Source organism: Ranitomeya variabilis, chromosome 3, assembly GCF_051348905.1.
Source record: "Ranitomeya variabilis isolate aRanVar5 chromosome 3, aRanVar5.hap1, whole genome shotgun sequence".
Lineage (NCBI taxonomy): Eukaryota > Metazoa > Chordata > Amphibia > Anura > Dendrobatidae > Ranitomeya > Ranitomeya variabilis.
Genome location: NC_135234.1, coordinates 11,352,745 through 11,374,047, shown reverse-complemented (window position 1 = coordinate 11,374,047; position 21,303 = coordinate 11,352,745). Strand labels below are relative to the sequence as shown.

General features: G+C 48.9%; 1 protein-coding gene across 2 annotated transcripts in view; it reads left to right on the top strand.

Annotated features, from left to right (window-relative positions):
- POLQ (DNA polymerase theta) overlaps positions 1-21,303 on the top strand; it is a 45,335-nt gene that overhangs the window by 165 nt on the left and 23,867 nt on the right. For both annotated transcript variants that reach the window (XM_077293639.1, XM_077293638.1), the window contains exons 2-16: positions 291-1,135; positions 12,187-12,369; positions 12,514-12,644; positions 13,405-13,561; positions 14,306-14,414; positions 14,630-14,846; positions 14,966-15,125; positions 18,828-18,974; positions 19,068-19,280; positions 19,519-19,661; positions 19,872-20,067; positions 20,162-20,304; positions 20,372-20,565; positions 20,673-20,797; positions 20,900-21,143. In XM_077293639.1, coding sequence (XP_077149754.1) covers positions 400-1,135; positions 12,187-12,369; positions 12,514-12,644; positions 13,405-13,561; positions 14,306-14,414; positions 14,630-14,846; positions 14,966-15,125; positions 18,828-18,974; positions 19,068-19,280; positions 19,519-19,661; positions 19,872-20,067; positions 20,162-20,304; positions 20,372-20,565; positions 20,673-20,797; positions 20,900-21,143 — 3,098 coding nt within the window. In that variant the 5' untranslated portion in view covers positions 291-399. The remainder of the gene's footprint in view (positions 1-290; positions 1,136-12,186; positions 12,370-12,513; positions 12,645-13,404; positions 13,562-14,305; positions 14,415-14,629; positions 14,847-14,965; positions 15,126-18,827; positions 18,975-19,067; positions 19,281-19,518; positions 19,662-19,871; positions 20,068-20,161; positions 20,305-20,371; positions 20,566-20,672; positions 20,798-20,899; positions 21,144-21,303) is intronic.

Below are 21,303 nucleotides of genomic sequence, written 5' to 3'. Positions count from 1 at the left end.
TGGGACGGACCATTGTGTAGAGCAGGGGTGATATCCATTGTAGCCGCAGATTTGCTGCAGTGGTTCAGTCCCCCGTGTAACCTGGTTGTCATGGTGACCGATCTGTTATCTGAGGGGGCTCATTATGGGGGTCTCTGCTGCTGGTTACCAGTCACTCCTGCACAGAGCGTTGATCTGTGGCGCTCGGCATGCTGGGGGTTGTAGTTTCCGGGTCCATAGGTGTCAGCGGTGATCTGGGTGATGATAAGATGGCGGCTTGTCACCTTCTTTCTCCTCTTTTCCCTCCGCAGCTCCGGCCCCCCATCCTGGTAATGTGGCCCCCTCAGAGGACGCCCGCAGGGACCCCGTCTCCAGGAGCCGCCGCCATACGCTGAGCCACCCGGACGACCAGCCGTCGCCATGCAGAAGCCGCGCGGACCCCCAGCAACCAAAGCCAGCCTGGCCGCCATCTTGTTCGGAGGATTAACGGCCAAGGAAAATGATCCCAAGATGGCGGCATCCAGCACAAAGGGGGTCCTGGGCCCCCACAACAGCCGCAAACGTGTGCGTCAGCGCTCCCTGTCCAGTCCGGGGTCCGAGGACCCCACCAGCCCCTCCACATGTAAGAAACCTGCGCTCCGCACACACCGCAAGCCCCGAGCTCCGGGCAGCAGGACGTCCGCCAGACTGCGGGGCCCCGAGGCCAGCGGAGGAGCGGCTGACACCAGAGACTACACCCTGTCCGGCTCCAAGGACCCCACCAGCCCCTCCAGGAGCAGGAAGGTCGCCCTCCGCACACACCACAAGCCCCGAGCTCCGAGCAGCAGGACGTCCCCCGGGGCCAGCAGAGGAGCGGCTGACACCAGAGACTACACCCTGTCCGGCTCCAAGGACCCCACCAGCCCCTCCAGGAGCAGGAAGGTCGCCCTCCGCACACACCACAAGCCCCGAGCTCCGAGCAGCAGGACGTCCCCCGGGGCCAGCGGAGGAGCGGCTGATACCAGAGACTACATCCTGTTCAGCCCGGGGCAGCAGGCAACCATCCTGCAGAAGGGCAGCAGGCGGGAGAGCGCAGGCGCCGTCCTCTCCTCATCAGTGCTGGCGCCACCATCTGGTCTGGAACGCTCCCTGCTGGACGGCAGCCTGAGCGGCAGCGGTGAGAGTGTGGCAATATCACCAGGACAGCATAGAGAGCGGGGCCGCGCCGGTGTTGTGTAGGGTCGGGGGCTGCGCCGGGTGTTGTGTGGGGCCGTGGCGGTTGCTGTGTCGTGTAGGGCCAGGGGCACCGCTGGGAATTGTGTAGGGCTGGGGATGCGTCGGGTGTTGTGTAGGGCCTGGGGCATCGCCAGGTGTTGTATAGGGCCAGGGGCATCGCCGGGTGCTGTGTAGGGCCTGGGGCATCGCCAGGTGTTGTGTAGGGCCGGGGGCCACGCCGGGTGGTGTGTAGGGCTGGGGATGCGTCGGGTGTTCTGTAGGGCCTGGGGCATCGCCGGGTGGTGTGTAGGGCCAGGGACACCGCCAGGTGGTGTGTAGACCTGGGGGCACCGCCGGGTGGTGTGTAGGGCTGGGCCATGTGGCGTGCAGGCCTGGGGGCACCGCCGGGTGGTGTGTAGGCCTGGGGGCACCCCCGGGTGGTGTGTAGGGCCCGAGGCATCGCCAGGTGGTGTGTAGGCCTGGGGGAACCACCGGGTGGTGTGTAGGCCTGGGGGCACCCCCGGGTGGTATGTAGGGCCCGGGGCATCGCCAGGTGGTGTGTAGGGCTGGGGGCACCGCCGGGTGGTGTGTAGGGCCCGAGGCATCGCCAGGTGGTGTGTAGGGCTGGGGTCACCGCCGGGTGGTGTGTAGGCCTGGGGGCACCCCCGGGTGGTATGTAGGGCCCGGGGCATCGCCAGGTGGTGTGTAGGGCTGGGGTCACCGCCGGGTGGTGTGTAGGCCTGGGGGCACCCCCGGGTGGTATGTAGGGCCCGGGGCATCGCCAGGTGGTGTGTAGGGCTGGGGTCACCGCCGGGTGGTGTGGCAGAGCAGTGTTATGATCAGACTTCTGTCCGATACACAGCTGCACTTTTTATGCAGAAATTGTTCTTTTCCCGTCCCCCCATCCACCATATTTATGAACCGTTTGTTCCTCTTTTTCCGCCGCTCTGGATTAATAAATGAAATGACACATCTTTGGGCACTTTTCCTTCCGGGCGAGTGAGACCCTGGTGTGAGCCCCTTGACTCCAGATTTACGTCCTGAGAAATGTGACTGATGACGGCTGACGCCTCCACAGCGTATTAAAAGGAGTTCAACTTGAAGGGGGTTTGGTCTGATGTCCCAACCAGCGGTCACATGATAGCTCTTATTATATCTGGGTTCTAGCTGGGTTATATCTTGGTTACAGCTGGGTTATATCTGGGTTATAGCTGGGTTATATCTTGGTTACAGCTGGGTTATATCTGGGTTATATCTTGGTTACAGCTGGGTTATATCTTGGATATAGCTGGGTTATATCTTGGTTACAGCTGGGTTATAGCTGGGTTATATCTTGGTTACAGCTGGGTTATATCTGGGTTATATAGCTGGGTTATATCTTGGTTACAGCTGGGTTACAGCTGGGTTATAGCTGGGTTATATCTTGGTTACAGCTGGGTTATATCTGGGTTATATCTTGGTTACAGCTGGGTTATATCTGGATTATATCTGGGTTGTATCTTGGTTATATCTGGATTATAGCTGGGTTATATCTTGGTTACAGCTGGGTTATATCTGGGTTATAGCTGGGTTATATCTTGATTACAGCTGGGTTATAGCTGGGTTATAGCTGGGTTATATCTTGGTTACAGCTGGGTTATATCTGGATTATAGCTGGGTTATATCTGGGTTATATCTTGGTTACAGCTGGGTTATATCTGGGTTATATCTTGGTTACAGCTGGGTTATAGCTGGGTTGCATCTTGGTTATATCTGGGTTATAGCTGGGTTATATCTTGGTTATAGTTAGGTTATAGCTGGGTTATATCTTGGTTACAGCTGGGTTATATCTGGGTTACAGCTGGGTTATATCTGGATTATATCTGGGTTACAGCTGGGTTATATCTTGGTTACAGCTGGGTTATATCTTGGTTACAGCTGGGTTATATCTTGATTATAGCTGGGTTATATCTTGGTTACAGCTGGGTTATAGCTGGGTTGCATCTTGGTTATATCTGGGTTATATCTGGGTTATATCTGGGTTATATCTGGGTTATATCTGGGTTATAGCTGGGTTATAGCTGGGTTATAGCTGGGTTATAGCTGGGTTATAGCTGGGTTACAGCTGGGTTATATCTTGTTTACAGTTGGGTTATATCTGGGTTATATCTTGGTTACAGCTGGGTTATATCTGGGTTATATCTGGGTTATATCTTGGTTATATCTGGGTTATATCTGGGTTATATCTGGGTTATAGCTGGGTTATATCTTGGTTATAGCTGGGTTATATCTGGATTATATCTGGGTTATAGCTGGGTTGTATCTTGGTTATATCTGGATTATAGCTGGGTTATATCTTGGTTACAGCTGGGTTATATCTGGGTTATAGCTGGGTTATATCTTGGTTAAAGCTGGGTTATATCTTGGTTACAGCTGGGTTATATCTTGGTTACAGCTGGGTTATATCTTGGTTACAGCTGGGTTATATCTGGGTTACAGCTGGGTTATAGCTGGGTTATATCTTGGTTACAGCTGGGTTATATCTGGGTTATAGCTGGGTTATATCTTGGTTACAGCTGGGTTATAGCTGGGTTATATCTGGATTATATCTGGGTTATATCTTGGTTACAGCTGGGTTATATCTGGGTTATATCTTGGTTACAGCTGGGTTATATCTGGGTTATAGCTGGGTTATATCTTGGTTACAGCTGGGTTATAGCTGGGTTATGTCTGGGTTACAGCTGGGTTATATCTTGGTTATAACTGGGTTATAGCTCGGTTGTATCTTGGTTATATCTGGATTATAGCTGGGTTATATCTGGGTTACAGCTGGGTTATATCTGGGTTATAGCTGGGTTATATCTTGGTTACAGCTGGGTTATATCTGGGTTATATCTTGGTTACAGCTGGGTTATATCTGGATTATATCTGGGTTGTATCTTGGTTATATCTGGATTATTGCTGGGTTATATCTTGGTTACAGCTGGGTTATATCTGGGTTATATCTTGGTTACAGCTGGGTTATATCTGGGTTATATCTTGGTTACAGCTGGGTTATATCTGGGTTATATCTTTGTTACAGCTGAGTTATAGCTGGGTTATATCTTGGTTACAGCTGGGTTATAGCTGGGTTATATCTTGGTTACAGCTGGGTTATAGCTGGGTTATATCTTGGTTACAGCTGGGTTATAGCTGGGTTATATCTTGGTTACAGCTGGGTTATATCTGGGTTACAGCTGGGTTATATCTGGGTTATAGCTGGGTTATATCTTGGTTACAGCTGGGTTATAGCTGGGTTATATCTTGGTTACAGATGGGTTATAGCTGGGTTATATCTTGGTTACAGCTGGGTTATATCTGGATTATATCTGGGTTATAGCTGGGTTATATCTTGGTTACAGCTGGGTTATATCTGGGTTATATCTTGGTTACAGCTGGGTTATATCTGGGTTATAGCTGGGTTATATCTTGGTTACAGCTGGGTTATATCTTGATTATAGCTGGGTTATATCTTGGTTACAGCTGGGTTGCATCTGGGTTGCATCTGGGTTGCATCTGGGTTATATCTGGGTTATATCTGGGTTATATCTGGGTTATATCTGGGTTATATCTGGGTTATAGCTGGGTTATATCTTGGTTATAGCTGGGTTATATCTGGGTTACAGCTGGGTTATATCTGGGTTACAGCTGGGTTATATCTGGGTTATAGCTGGGTTATATCTTGGTTACAGCTGGGTTATAGCTGGGTTATATCTTGGTTACAGATGGGTTATAGCTGGGTTATATCTTGGTTACAGCTGGGTTATATCTGGATTATATCTGGGTTATAGCTGGGTTATATCTTGGTTACAGCTGGGTTATATCTGGGTTATATCTTGGTTATAGCTGGGTTATATCTGGATTATATCTGGGTTATAGCTGGGTTGTATCTTGGTTATATCTGGATTATAGCTGGGTTATAGCTGGGTTATATCTTGGTTACAGCTGGGTTATATCTGGGTTATAGCTGGGTTATATCTTGGTTAAAGCTGGGTTATATCTTGGTTACAGCTGGGTTATATCTGGGTTACAGCTGGGTTATATCTGGGTTATAGCTGGGTTATATCTTGGTTACAGCTGGGTTATATCTGGGTTATATCTTGGTTACAGCTGGGTTATAGCTGGGTTATATCTTGGTTACAGCTGGGTTATAGCTGGGTTATATCTGGATTATATCTGGGTTATATCTCGGTTACAGCTGGGTTATATCTGGGTTATATCTTGGTTACAGCTGGGTTATATCTGGGTTATAGCTGGGTTATATCTTGGTTACAGCTGGGTTATAGCTGGGTTATGTCTGGGTTACAGCTGGGTTATATCTTGGTTATAGCTGGGTTATATCTGGATTATATCTGGGTTATAGCTGGGTTATATCTTGGTTACAGCTGGGTTATATCTGGGTTATATCTTGGTTACAGCTGGGTTATATCTGGGTTATAGCTGGGTTATATCTTGGTTACAGCTGGGTTATATCTTGATTATAGCTGGGTTATATCTTGGTTACAGCTGGGTTGCATCTGGGTTGCATCTGGGTTGCATCTGGGTTATATCTGGGTTATATCTGGGTTATATCTGGGTTATAGCTGGGTTATATCTTGGTTACAGCTGGGTTATAGCTGGGTTATATCTGGATTATATCTGGGTTATATCTTGGTTACAGCTGGGTTATATCTGGGTTATATCTTGGTTACAGCTGGGTTATAGCTGGGTTATATCTTGGTTACAGCTGGGTTATGTCTGGGTTACAGCTGGGTTATATCTTGGTTATAGCTGGGTTATAGCTCGGTTGTATCTTGGTTATATCTGGATTATAGCTGGGTTATATCTGGGTTACAGCTGGGTTATAGCTGGGTTATATCTTGGTTACAGCTGGGTTATATCTTGGTTACAGCTGGGTTACAGCTGGGTTATAGCTGGGTTATAGCTGGGTTATATCTTGGTTACAGCTGGGTTATATCTGGGTTATATCTTGGTTACAGCTGGGTTATATCTGGATTATATCTGGGTTGTATCTTGGTTATATCTGGATTATTGCTGGGTTATAGCTGGGTTATATCTTGGTTACAGCTGGGTTATATCTGGGTTATATCTTGGTTACAGCTGGGTTATATCTGGGTTATATCTTGGTTACAGCTGGGTTATATCTGGGTTATATCTTGGTTACAGCTGAGTTATAGCTGGGTTATATCTTGGTTACAGCTGGGTTATATCTTGGTTACAGCTGGGTTATAGCTGGGTTATATCTTGGTTACAGCTGGGTTATATCTGGGTTACAGCTGGGTTATATCTGGGTTATAGCTGGGTTATATCTTGGTTACAGCTGGGTTATAGCTGGGTTATATCTTGGTTACAGATGGGTTATAGCTGGGTTATATCTTGGTTACAGCTGGGTTATATCTGGATTATATCTGGGTTATAGCTGGGTTATATCTTGGTTACAGCTGGGTTATATCTGGGTTATATCTTGGTTACAGCTGGGTTATATCTGGGTTATAGCTGGGTTATATCTGGGTTACAGCTGGGTTATATCTGGGTTATAGCTGGGTTATATCTTGGTTACAGCTGGGTTATATCTGGGTTATATCTTGGTTACAGCTGGGTTATAGCTGGGTTATATCTTGGTTACAGCTGGGTTATAGCTGGGTTATATCTGGATTATATCTGGGTTATATCTTGGTTACAGCTGGGTTATATCTGGGTTATATCTTGGTTACAGCTGGGTTATAGCTGGGTTATGTCTGGGTTACAGCTGGGTTATATCTTGGTTATAGCTGGGTTATAGCTCGGTTGTATCTTGGTTATATCTGGATTATAGCTGGGTAATATCTGGGTTACAGCTGGGTTATATCTGGGTTATAGCTGGGTTATATCTTGGTTACAGCTGGGTTATATCTTGGTTACAGCTGGGTTACAGCTGGGTTATATCTGGGTTATATCTGGGTTATAGCTGGGTTATATCTTGGTTACAGCTGGGTTATATCTGGGTTATATCTTGGTTACAGCTGGGTTATATCTGGATTATATCTGGGTTGTATCTTGGTTATATCTGGATTATTGCTGGGTTATAGCTGGGTTATATCTTGGTTACAGCTGGGTTATATCTTGGTTACAGCTGGGTTATATCTGGGTTATATCTTGGTTACAGCTGGGTTATATCTGGGTTATATCTTGGTTACAGCTGAGTTATAGCTGGGTTATATCTTGGTTACAGCTGGGTTATATCTTGGTTACAGCTGGGTTATAGCTGGGTTATATCTTGGTTACAGCTGGGTTATATCTGGGTTATATCTGGGTTATAGCTGGGTTATATCTTGGTTACAGCTGGGTTATAGCTGGGTTATATCTTGGTTACAGATGGGTTATAGCTGGGTTATATCTTGGTTACAGCAGGGTTATATCTGGATTATATCTGGGTTACAGCTGGGTTATATCTGGGTTATATCTTGGTTACAGCTGGGTTATATCTGGGTTATATCTGGGTTATATCTGGGTTATAGCTGGGTTATAGCTGGGTTATATCTGGGTTATATCTGGGTTATATCTGGGTTATATCTGGGTTATATCTGGGTTATATCTGGGTTATATCTGGGTTATAGCTGGGTTATAGCTGGGTTATATCTTGGTTATAGCTGGGTTATATCTGGGTTATAGCTGGGTTGTATCTTGGTTATATCTGGATTATAGCTGGGTTATAGCTGGGTTATATCTTGGTTACAGCTGGGTTATATCTGGGTTATAGCTGGGTTATATCTTGGTTACAGCTGGGTTATATCTTGGTTACAGCTGGGTTATATCTGGGTTACAGCTGGGTAATATCTGGGTTATAGCTGGGTTATATCTTGGTTACAGCTGGGTTATATCTGGGTTATATCTTGGTACAGCTGGGTTATAGCTGGGTTATATCTTGGTTACAGCTGGGTTATAGCTGGGTTATATCTGGATTATATCTGGGTTATATCTTGGTTACAGCTGGGTTATATCTGGGTTATATCTTGGTTACAGCTGGGTTATATCTGGGTTATGTCTGGGTTACAGCTGGGTTATATCTTGGTTATAGCTGGGTTATAGCTCGGTTGTATCTTGGTTATATCTGGATTATAGCTGGGTTATATCTGGGTTACAGCTGGGTTATATCTGGCTTATATCTTGGTTACAGCTGGGTTATATCTGGATTATATCTGGGTTGTATCTTGGTTATATCTGGATTATTGCTGGGTTATAGCTGGGTTATAGCTGGGTTATAGCTGGGTTATATCTTGGTTACAGCTGGGTTATATCTGGGTTATATCTTGGTTACAGCTGGGTTATATCTGGGTTATATCTTGGTTACAGCTGGGTTATATCTGGGTTATATCTTGGTTACAGCTGAGTTATAGCTGGGTTATATCTTGGTTACAGCTGGGTTATAGCTGGGTTATATCTTGGTTACAGCTGGGTTATATCTGGGTTACAGCTGGGTTATATCTGGGTTATAGCTGGGTTATATCTTGGTTACAGCTGGGTTATAGCTGGGTTATATCTTGGTTACAGATGGGTTATAGCTGGGTTATATCTTGGTTACAGCTGGGTTATATCTGGATTATATCTGGGTTATAGCTGGGTTATATCTTGGTTATATCTTGGTTACAGCTGGGTTATAGCTGGGTTATATCTTGGTTACAGCTGGGTTATAGCTGGGTTATATCTGGATTATATCTGGGTTATATCTTGGTTACAGCTGGGTTATATCTGGGTTATATCTTGGTTACAGCTGGGTTATATCTGGATTATAGCTGGGTTATATCTGGGTTACAGCTGGGTTATATCTGGGTTATAGCTGGGTTATATCTTGGTTACAGCTGGGTTATATCTTGGTTACAGCTGGGTTATATCTGGGTTATAGCTGGGTTATATCTTGGTTACAGCTGGGTTATATCTGGGTTATATCTTGGTTACAGCTGGGTTATATCTGGATTATATCTGGGTTGTATCTTGGTTATATCTGGATTATTGCTGGGTTATAGCTGGGTTATAGCTGGGTTATATCTTGGTTACAGCTGGGTTATATCTGGGTTATATCTTGGTTACAGCTGGGTTATATCTGGGTTATATCTTGGTTACAGCTGGGTTATATCTGGGTTATATCTTGGTTACAGCTGAGTTATAGCTGGGTTATATCTTGGTTACAGCTGGGTTATATCTTGGTTACAGCTGGGTTATATCTGGGTTATAGCTGGGTTATATCTTGGTTACAGCTGGGTTATATCTGGGTTATATCTTGGTTACAGCTGGGTTATATCTGGATTATATCTGGGTTGTATCTTGGTTATATCTGGATTATTGCTGGGTTATAGCTGGGTTATAGCTGGGTTATATCTTGGTTACAGCTGGGTTATATCTGGGTTATATCTTGGTTACAGCTGGGTTATATCTGGGTTATATCTTGGTTACAGCTGGGTTATATCTGGGTTATATCTTGGTTACAGCTGAGTTATAGCTGGGTTATATCTTGGTTACAGCTGGGTTATAGCTGGGTTATATCTTGGTTACAGCTGGGTTATAGCTGGGTTATATCTTGGTTACAGCTGGGTTATATCTGGGTTATATCTGGGTTATAGCTGGGTTATATCTTGGTTACAGCTGGGTTATAGCTGGGTTATATCTTGGTTACAGATGGGTTATAGCTGGGTTATATCTTGGTTACAGCTGGGTTATATCTGGATTATATCTGGGTTATAGCTGGGTTATATCTTGGTTACAGCTGGGTTATATCTGGGTTATATCTTGGTTACAGCTGGGTTATATCTGGGTTATATCTGGGTTATAGCTGGGTTATATCTTGGTTATAGCTGGGTTATAGCTGGGTTACAGCTGGGTTATATCTTGGTTACAGCTGGGTTATAGCTGGGTTGCATCTTGGTTATATCTGGGTTATGTCTTGGTTATATCTGGGTTATAGCTGGGTTATATCTTGGTTATAGTTAGGTTATAGCTGGGTTATATCTTGGTTACAGCTGGGTTATATCTGGGTTACAGCTGGGTTATATCTGGATTATATCTGGGTTACAGCTGGGTTATATCTTGGTTACAGCTGGGTTATATCTTGGTTACAGCTGGGTTATATCTGGGTTATATCTGGGTTATAGCTGGGTTATAGCTGGGTTATAGCTGGGTTATATCTTGGTTATAGCTGGGTTATATCTTGGTTATAGCTGGGTTATATCTTGGTTACAGCTGGGTTATATCTGGATTATATCTGGGTTATAGCTGGGTTATATCTTGGTTACAGCTGGGTTATATCTTGGTTATAGCTGGGTTATATCTTGGTTATGGCTGGGTTATATCTGGGTTATATCTTTAATAGCTGGGTTATATCGGTTATAGCTGGGTTATATTTTGGTTACAGCTTTACAGCTGGGTTATATCTTGGTTATAGCTGGGTTATATTTTGGTTACAGCTGGGTTATATCTTGGTTATAGGTGGGTTACAGCTGGGTTATATCTTGGATATAGCTGGGTTACAGCTGGGTTATATCTTGGTTACAGCTGGGTTATATCTTGGTTATAGCTGGGTTATATCTTAGTTATATCTGGGTTATATCTTGGTTATAGCTGGGTTATAGCTGGGTTATATCTGGGTTACAGCTGGGTTACAGCTGGGTTACAGCTGGGTTACAGCTAGGTTATATCTGGGTTATATCTGGGTTATATCTAGGTTATATCTGGGTTATATCTGGGTTATATCTTGGTTATAGTTGGGTTATATCTGGGTTACAGCTAGGCTATAGCTGGGTTATAGCTGGGTTATATTTTGGGTATAGCTGGGTTACAGCTGGGTTATATCTGGGTTATATCTGGGTTATAGCTGGGTTATATCGGTTATAGCTGGTTTATATCTTGGTTACAGCTGGGTTATATCTTGGTTATAGCTGGGTTATATCTTGGTTACAGCTGGGTTATATCTGGGTTATATCTAGGTTATAGCTGGGTTACAGCTGGGTTATATCTGGGTTACAGCTAGGTTATATCTGGGTTATATCTTGGTTACAGCTGGGTTATATCTGGGTTACAGCTAGGTTATAGCTGGGTTACAGCTGGGTTCTATCTGGGTTCTAGCTGGGTTCTATCTGGGTTCTAGCTGGGTTCTATCTGGGTTATATCTTGGTTCTATCTGGGTTATATCTGGGTTACTGCTGGGTTATATCTTGGTTCTATCTGGGTTATATCTGGGTTACAGCTGGGTTATATCTTGGTTCTATCTGGGTTATATCTGGGTTACAGCTGGGTTATAGCTGGGTTACAGCTGGGTTATATCTTGGTTACAGCTGGGTTATATCTTGGTTCTATCTGGGTTATATCTTGGTTACAGCTGGGTTATATCTTGGTTCTATCTGGGTTATATCTTGGTTACAGCTGGGTTATATCTGGAGTATATCTGTAGTATATCAGGATTAGGCATCCCTTCCCCTTCGGTTCCTCGGATGTTGTCGCTCTCCCGGCTGTTTTTAGTTCAGTTTCTACTTCGGGACGATTTGTCACCCGGTATATTCGCTGCTGTTCTCCTGGATCCGGAGAGGCGTCTCTTCTCTTCCTGAGATACGGACCCCTCGTTCCAATACATGAATCCAGCTTTGTTAGCCAATTGGGGGTGGTCCTTGTCTCCTCTGCGGGCTACGCCCAGTTGGATAATGAGGCTACATTTACACGCAGAGAAGAGGGGTGTGTATCTCAGGAACAGAAAATAATCCTCGCCGGATCCAGAACAGCGGCGATTACACCAGGTAGCAGAGGCCATTATAGTTCCCATCATCTGTATATCGGGGTATTATTTAGTTATTACCTCTACAATGAGGGTCGCTCCGTCCCGGCTCTTCGGCGTCACCCGCGGTGCCTTCTCCCCAGAAGACTTCTTTGCACAGTGTGCCACCACTGGTCTCAGCTCCCTGGTGGAGTGTGGGTGAATGCACTGAATTCCTGACCCGGTGGCTGACGTCTCCCCCTCTGGTGTCTCCACAGGACGTGGCCTCCATGTGGCGGTGCCGGCCGAGCTGGCGGACAAGCTCATGCTGGAGAGCTGGGGTCTTCCCAGAGCCGTGCAGGAGGCGTACGCCGGCCTGGGGGTGGTGCGGATGTTCGAGTGGCAGGCGGAGTGTCTGATGCAGGGGCAGGTCCTGGAGGGGAAGAACCTGGTGTATTCTGGTGAGTATAGTCCGCCACGTCACCCCTCCCCCACTGATATATACAGTATATACACAGTGATCAGGGAGGTGCACTGAGGGCCAGGACCCCAGATATGGGGGGTTGCATCCTGCACCATCACATTGACCTGTTCTTCGCTCTCAGCTCCTACAAGTGCCGGGAAGACTCTGGTGGCCGAACTGCTCATCCTTAAGAGGGTCCTCGAGACGCGTAAGAAAGCCATATTCATCCTGCCCTTCGTGTCCGTAGCCAAAGAGAAGACCTTGTACCTGCAGGTAACGCCAGAGGAAACATGAGCTGCCCCCTACAGGTTGTGAGATGTGGCTCCTAGAGGTCAGGAGGCCCGGGCTATGCTGGGCTCCTAGAGGTCAGGAGGCCCGGGCTATGCTGGGCTTCTAGAGGTCAGGAGGCCCGGGCTATGCTGGGCCCCTAGAGGTCAGGAGGCCCGGGCTATGCTGGGCTCCTAGAGGTCAGGAGGCCCGGGCTATGCTGGGCCCCTAGAGGTCAGGAGGCCCGGGCTATGCTGGGCTCCTAGAGGTCAGGAGGCCCGGGCTATGCTGGGCTTCTAGAGGTCAGGAGGCCCGGGCTATGCTGGGCTTCTAGAGGTCAGGAGGCCTGGGCTATGCTGGGCTTCTAGAGGTCAGGAGGCCCGGGCTATGCTGGGCTTCTAGAGGTCAGGAGGCCCGGGCTATGCTGGGCTTCTAGAGGTCAGGAGGCCCGGGCTATGCTGGGCTTCTAGAGGTCAGGAGGCCCGGGCTATGCTGGGCTTCTAGAGGTCAGGAGGCCCGGGCTATGCTGGGCTTCTAGAGGTCAGGAGGCCCGGGCTATGCTGGGCTTCTAGAGGTCAGGAGGCCCGGGCTATGCTGGGCTTCTAGAGGTCAGGAGGCCCGGGCTACGCTGGGCCCCTAGAGGTCAGGAGGCGCTGGGCCCCTAGAGGTCAGGAGGCGCTGGGCCCCTAGAGGTCAGGAGGCGCTGGGCCCCTAGAGGTCAGGAGGTGTTGAACTATGTAAGGATCAGTTACACATTGTTTTTCAGAACCTCTTTGAGGAAGTCGGGGTCCGGGTTGGCGGATACATGGGGGGCTCAGCTCCGGCCGGGGGCTTCACCTCTTTGGATGTCGCTGTCTGCACCATTGAGAAAGCAAACGGGCTGGTGAACCGACTGATCGAGGAGAACAGGATCGATCTGCTGGGTGCGAAGTCCGATCTGCTACAGGATGATGGGGGTTATCTGTCGTGGTGTCTCGCACTGTTAATGATGGGTGTTGTGGTGTCTCGCCCTTTTCTTACACGCTGGCTGCATGCTGGCCGCAATATTGGATTGAAGTTTATTCTCTGTCCTCCGGAGTACACGCCTGCGCAAGGCAATATTGCAGCCAGCGGGTAAGGAAAGGGTGAATCAAACACCCGAAAACCCCGCCTATATGACCCAAAACTGGTCCCGCCAAATTCAGGTGACAGGTTCCCTTTAATGATGGGTGTGGTGGTATCTCGCACTGTTAATGATGGGTGTGGTGGTGTCTCGCACTGTTAATGATGGGTGTGGTGGTGTCTCGCACTGTTGATGATGGGGGTCGTGGTGTCTCGCACTGTTGATGATGGGTGTCGTGGTGTCTCGCACTGTTGATGATGGGTGTGGTGGTGTCTTGCACTGTTAATGATGGGTGTGGTGGTGTCTCGCACTGTTAATGATGGGTGTCGTGGTGTCTCGCACTGTTAATGATGGGTGTCGTGGTATCTCGCCCTGTTAGTGATGGGTGTTGTGGTGTCTCGCACTGTTAATGATGGGTGTCGTGTCTCGCACTGTTAATGATGGGTGTCGTGGTGTCTCGCACTGTTGATGATGGGTGTCGTGGTGTCTCGCACTGTTGATGATGGGTGTTGTGGTGTCTCGCACTGTTAATGATGGGTGTTGTGGTCTCGTTTCCCCTGTGCAGGGATGATGGTGGTGGACGAGCTGCACATGTTGGGGGATTCGCACCGCGGGTATCTGCTGGAGCTTCTCCTCACCAAGATCCAGTATGTGACCCGGAAACCTGTGGCCGGGTGAGTGATTTCTCACCAGCATATAATGGAGACCCCCAGAGAGACAGTGATGTCCCTGCAGATAGTGACCCCACAGGAGCGGACCCCATGTCTGCCCCTCAGTCACTGTGTCCTGCCCTGTGGCAGCTCCAGTCCTGGTCCATGTAGAGACCCCCAGGATGCCCCCGGCCGTGACTCTTATCTCCTCCTTTTCCTCTTTCCTTATCACGTTGCAGGAATAAATCGTGCAGCGACTCCCGGAGCGCGGTGCAGATCGTGGGGATGAGCGCCACTCTGCCCAACCTCGGCCTGCTGGCGTCCTGGCTCGGGGCCGAGCTCTACCACACCGACTACCGCCCCGTGCCCCTCCGAGAGCAGCTCAAAATCAGCAAAACCTTCTACGACTCCTCCATGGCCGCGGTGCGGGAAATGCAGCCGCTGATTCACGTGAAGGTGAGGACTGACATGTAATGGGGGGATGTCGTATGTCGGAGACCCCCGGCCGCTCCGTCCTCTGACCGCGACACCCGGATGTGTGATCTTACTGACTGCCACTGACGCTCCTGTCACAGGGCGATGACGACCATATTGTCAGTCTGTGCTACGAGACGGTCCAGGGCGGTCACGCCATCTTAATCTTCTGTCCGTCCAAGAACTGGTGTGAGAAGTTGTCCGATACGATCGCCCGCGAGTTCTACAACCTGTACCAGCGGGCGGCGCAGGAGGTGGCAGGTAAGACCCGGGCGCCAATACCGGGGGGCTGTGCCAATACCGGGGTCTGTGCCAATTCCGGGGGGCGCTGTGCCAATACCGACGGGCGCTGTGCCAGTACTGGGGGGGCTGCGCAGGATGTGGCAGGTAAGACCTGGGCGTGAATACTGGGGGCTGCGCCAGTATGGGGGGGGGGGATGACGGCAGTGCAGGAGGCGGCTGGTAAGTCCCGGGGGGCTCGTACTAACCTACATAATGGGGGCTCGTACTAACCTACATAATGGGGGCTCGTACTAACCTACATAATGGGGGCTCGTACTAACCTACATAATGGGGGCTCGTACTAACCTGCATAATGGGGGCTCGTACTAACCTGCATAATGGGGGCTCGTAATAACCTACATAATGGGAGCTCGTGCAGGAGGTGGCAGGTAAGACCCAGGCGCCAATACCAGGGGGGGGCTGCGCAGGATGTGGCTGTGGCAGGTAAGACCTGGGCGCGAATACTGGGGCTGCGCCAATATGGGGGGCTGTGCCAGTATGGGGGGGGGGATGACGGCAGTGCAGGAGGCGGCAGGTAAGTCTCGGGGGGCTGTGCCAATGGGGGCTCGTACTAACCTACATAATGGGGGCTCGTACTAACCTACATAATGGGGGCTCATACTAACCTACATAATGGGGGCTCGTACTAACCTACATAATGGGGGCTCGTACTAACCTGCATAATGGGGGCTCGTACTAACCTATATAATGGGAGTTGGTACTAACCTGCATAATGGGGTCTTGTACTAACCTATATAATTGGGGCTCGTACTAACCTATATAATGGGAGTTGGTACTAACCTGCATAATGGGGGCTCGTACTAACCTACATAATGGGGGCTCGTACTAACCTATATAATGGGGGCTCGTACTAACCTATATAATGGGGGCTCGTACTAACCTATATAATGGGGGCTCGTACTAACCTACATAATGGGGGCTCGTACTAACCTACATAATGGGGGCTCGTACTAACCTATATAATGGGGGCTCGTACTAACCTACATAATGGGGGCTCGTACTAACCTACATAATGGGGGCTCGTACTAACCTGCATAATGGGGGCTCGTACTAACCTATATAATGGGGGCTCGTACTAACCTACATAATGGGGGCTCGTACTAACCTACATAATGGGGGCTCGTACTAACCTGCATAATGGGGGCTCGTACTAACCTATATAATGGGGGCTCGTACTAACCTATATAATGGGGGATCGTACTAACCTACATAATGGGGGCTCGTACTAACCTATATAATGGGGGCTCGTACTAACCTACATAATGGGGGCTCGTACTAACCTGAATAATAATAATCTTTATTTCTATATAGCGCTAACATATTCCGCAGCGCTTTACAGACATTATCATCACTGTCCCCAATGGGGCTCACAATCTACATTCCCTATCAGTATGTCTTTGGAATGTGGGAGGAAACCGGAGAACCCGGAGGAAACCCACGCAAACACGGGGAGAACATACAAACTCCTGGCAGATGTTGTCCTTGGTGGGAATTCAACCCAGGACCCCAGTGCTGCAAGGCTGCAGTGCTAACCACTGCGCTGCCCTAATAATGGGGGCTCGTACTAACCTACAGTGCCTTGTGAAAGTATTCGGCCCCCTGGAACTTTTCAACCTTTTCCCACATATCATGCTTCAAACATAAAGATACCAAATGTAAATTTTTGGTGAAGAATCAACAACAAGTGGAACACAATTGTGAAGTTGAACAAAATTTATCGGTTATTTTAAATTTTTGTGGAAATTCAAGAACTGACAAGTGGGGCGTGCAATATTATTCAGCCCCTTTACTTTCACTCCAGAAGTTCATTGTGGATCTCTGAATGATCCAATGTTGTCCTAGATGCCTAATGATGATACATATAATCCACCTGTGTGTAATCAAGTCTCCGTATAAATGCACCTGCTCTGTGATAGTCTCAGGGTTCTGTGTGAAGCACAGAGAGCATCATGAAGACCAAGGAACACAACAAGCAGGTCCGTGATACTGTTGTGGAGAAGTGTAAAGCCGGATTTGGATACAAAATGATTTCCAAAACTTTAAACATTCCAAGGAGCACTGTGCAAGCGATCATATAGAAATGGAAGGAGCATCATACCACTGCAAATCTACCAAGACCCGGCCGTCCCTCTAAACTTTCATCTCAAACAAGGAGAAGACTGATCAGAGATGCAGCCAAGAGGTCCATGATCTCTCTGGATGAATTGCAGAGATCTGCAGCTGAGGTGGGACAGTCTGTCCATAGGACAACAATCAGTCTTACACTGCACAAATCTGGCCTTTATGGAAGAGTGGCAAGAAGAAAGCCATTTCTCAAAAATATCCATAAAAAGTGTTGTTTAAAGTTTGCAACAAGCCACCTGGGAGACACCAAACATGTGGAAGAAGGTGCTCTGGTCAGATGAAACCAAAATCGAACTTATTGGCAACAATGCCAAACAATATGTTTGGCGTAAAGGCAACACAGCTCATCACCCTGAACACACCATCCCCACTGTCAAACATGGTGGTGGCAGCATCATGGTTTGGGCCTGCTTTTCTTCAGCAGGGACAGGGAAGATGGTTAAAATTGATGTGAAGATGGATGGAGCCAAATACAGGACCATTCTAGAAGAAAACCTGTTGGAGTCTGCAAAAGACCTGAGACTGGGACGGAGATTTGTCTTCCAACAAGACAATGAACCCAAACATAAAGCAAAATCTACAATGGAATGGTTCACAAATAAACGTATCCAGGTGTTAGAATGGCCAAGTCAGAGTCCAGACCTCAATTCAATCGAGAATCTGTGGAAAGAGCTGAAAACTGCTGTTCACAAACGACCTCCATCAAACCTCACTGAGCTCAAGCTCTTTGCCGAGGAAGAACGGGCGAGAATTTCAGTCTCTCCATGTACAAAACTGATAGAGACAAACCCCAAGTGACTTTTAATCGCAGGAAAAGGTGGCACAACAAAGTATTAAGTTACAGGGGCCAAATAATATTGCACGCCCCACTTTTCAGTTTTTGAATTTCCACAAAAATTTAAAATAACCAATAAAGTTCTTTCAACTTCACAATTGTGTTCCACTTGTTGTTGATTCTTCACCAAAACTTTACATTTGGTATCTTTATGTTTGAAGCATGATATGTGGGAAAAGGTTGAAAAGTTCCAGGGGGCCGAATACTTTTGCAAGGCACTGTACATAATAGGGGCTCGTACTAACCTATATAATGGGGGCTCACACTAACCTATGGGGGCTCGTACTAGCGTTAATTCACAAATTGATATAATAAAGAAATAGAAATTTATAAGGCACACACCTTCCCATTCTCTGTAGTTTAGCAGCTCATTCAGTGACGGCCTGCACTGGGTTGTCTCTGTGTAGATGGGCGCCCGGCTAGTAATTCCGCTCACGTAGCACGGCCCGCACACTGCCATATGGCCGCTTCCTCCACTAGGTGGCACTGGAGAGATAGTGTCTGTCCCACATGACGCATGCGGATTCTTCGCCCTTCAGGTGTTACCTTGTTGATCCACCAGGTGACAGCACAATTCCAGGCTTCTCCTTTAAAAGCTGTGGAAGTTGAGACGTTTTCGAGTTTTCCGTCAATGTTTTATGCTGAATAAAGGGTTAAATGATTCTGTCTGTACTGATGGGGGTAGTTGTTATTTGTGGTAGGTGGCAAATTGGAGCCGAGCATCTCCCCCGTGGTCCTGGACAAGGACGGCATCCAGGACGTGGTGGGGCAGCTGAGGCGATGCCCGGCCGGGCTGGACGCTGTTCTTGGACGCACCGTTCCCTGGGGTGTTGCTTTCCATCATGCCGGTACGGACCACTATAAAGCAGTCGCTCCCTTCTGAGTTCAGCTGTGGCCCTCATTAACCCCTTCTGCCATGTCTACATCCATTGTGTCCGCAGGGCTGACGTTTGATGAACGTGACGTTGTAGAAGGCGCCTTCCGGCACGGGATCGTCCGGGTGCTGGCGGCGACCTCCACCCTGTCATCCGGTGTTAACCTCCCTGCCCGGCGGGTCATCATCAGGACCCCACTGTTCAATGGGCGACTTCTGGACATCCTGACGTATAAACAGATGGCAGGAAGAGCCGGCCGCAAAGGCGTGGACACGGAAGGTGAGCGCGGGGAGACCTGTGATGGCCAGATACTTCGTGGAAATCCGCATGGATCCGGGGTTTGTGCACTCTACTGCCCTCTGCTATCATCCAGACTTTCGGACGGGTGACTGACCTGTGGCCCCCGATACCATCCTACATAGTATGGCTGCGGAGAGACAACATAGATATGGGCAGAGAACTTCTCACTTCACTCCCGCACTTCTCTGGCCTGATCTCCGGTTTTCGTCCTCCGCAGGGGAGAGCATCCTCATATGTAAGCCTGCGGAGAGAGCGAAGGGGGTCTGTCTGCTGCAGGGGTCCCTGAAGCCGGTCCAGAGCTGCCTCCAGCGGAAGGAAGGGGCCGGAGTGACGGGCAGCATGATCCGGGCTATCCTGGAGGTGAGAACCCACAACGTGCAGCGCCCTGCGTGCTGGGGACCTGTAGCCAGATTCATCCTGAGCCTCCTGGTTCATGTTCTCGCACTGCAGTGATTGCTGTCACTCAGACGGAGCAGCCGCAGTGACGGAGCGTGACCCGGTGACCGTGTAGTAGGGCCGCATTGTGACGTCCGGGCACACGACTCCTCACTCTTTCTGATTTGCACCCAGATCGTCGTTGGCGGGGTGGCAGACACGCCCGAGGACGTGAGGATTTACGCCTCTTGCACTCTGTTGGCTGCGAGCCTGAGAGAGGAGGACGGAGACTCAGAGCGGCAGGACCACGGGGCGATTGAGGCGTGCGTGGACTGGCTGCTGAGGAACGAGTTCATACAGATGGTGGAGGAGGAGCGGCGCGGAGAGAAAGGTAACGATCGCCGTGTGCAGGGGACGCCGAGGAATTCTGGTTACCCCCAAGGGCTGATATTCCCCGGGGGATTATCTGATGTTTCTCTCTGCAGCGGAGGTTTATCGCCCCACAAAGCTCGGCTCCGCCACCCTCTCGTCCTCGCTGTCGCCCTCCGAGGCGCTGGGCATTTTTGCCGATCTTCAGAGGGCGATGAAAGGCTTCGTCCTGGAGAACGACCTGCACATCCTGTACCTGGTAAGTGATCACACGACTGCGGATCCCGCCCTGCGCCTCGTCTCACTGAGCCCCTCTGTTGCCTCAGGTCACCCCAGTGTACGAGGAGTGGGCCACCATTGACTGGTACCAGTTCTTCTGTCTCTGGGAGAAGCTCTCCGTGTCCATGAAACGCGTGGCCGAGCTGGTGGGGATCGAGGAAGGCTTCCTGGCACGCTCCGTGAACGGAAAGATCATCGCCAAAACCGACCGGCAGCATCGTCAGATCGCCATCCATAAGAGGTGAGCGACCCTCCGGACGTGTGCTGTGCGGCACATAGGGATTCGGCAGCACGGAGGGTGTTGATGGGACGGCAGGTTGTACTCGGACCATCCTTTCTTCCCTCCAGGTTCTACACGAGCCTCGTGCTGCTGGATTTGATCAGTGAAGTTCCTTTGTCAGATTTGACAAAAAAATATGGCTGCAGCCGGGGTCAGCTCCAGTCGCTGCAGCAGTCGGCCGCCACCTACGCTGGTAAGTTACCACAGATGTAGCAGAGCGGACATTGTCATAACCCGTCACGGGGCACAAAACCTCAGTGTGCTGTGTTACCATGTCTCGTCCTACATTCGGCAGGAATGGTGACAGTATTCAGTAATCGCCTGGGATGGCACAACATGGAGCTGCTACTCTCCCAGTTCCAGAGTCGGCTGACGTTCGGTGTTCAGCGAGAGCTCTGTGACCTCGTCCGCCTGGATCTACTGAACGCACAGAGGGCGAGAGCGCTGTACAATGCTGGACTCATTACTGTCAGCGTGCTGGCAAGAGGAAATGTCAGCGACGTGGAAACGGCCCTGAAGAACGCGGTGCCCTTTAAGAGGTGATAAACCCTGTGTGCTGAGCCGAGAGATCGTCCTCTTACCTGTCTGTTACTCTTATCATGATGAGTTATTATCCTGCAGGTATATACTATAATACTGCCCCTATGTGCAAGAATATAACTACTGTAATACTGCTCCTATGTACAAGAATATAACTAC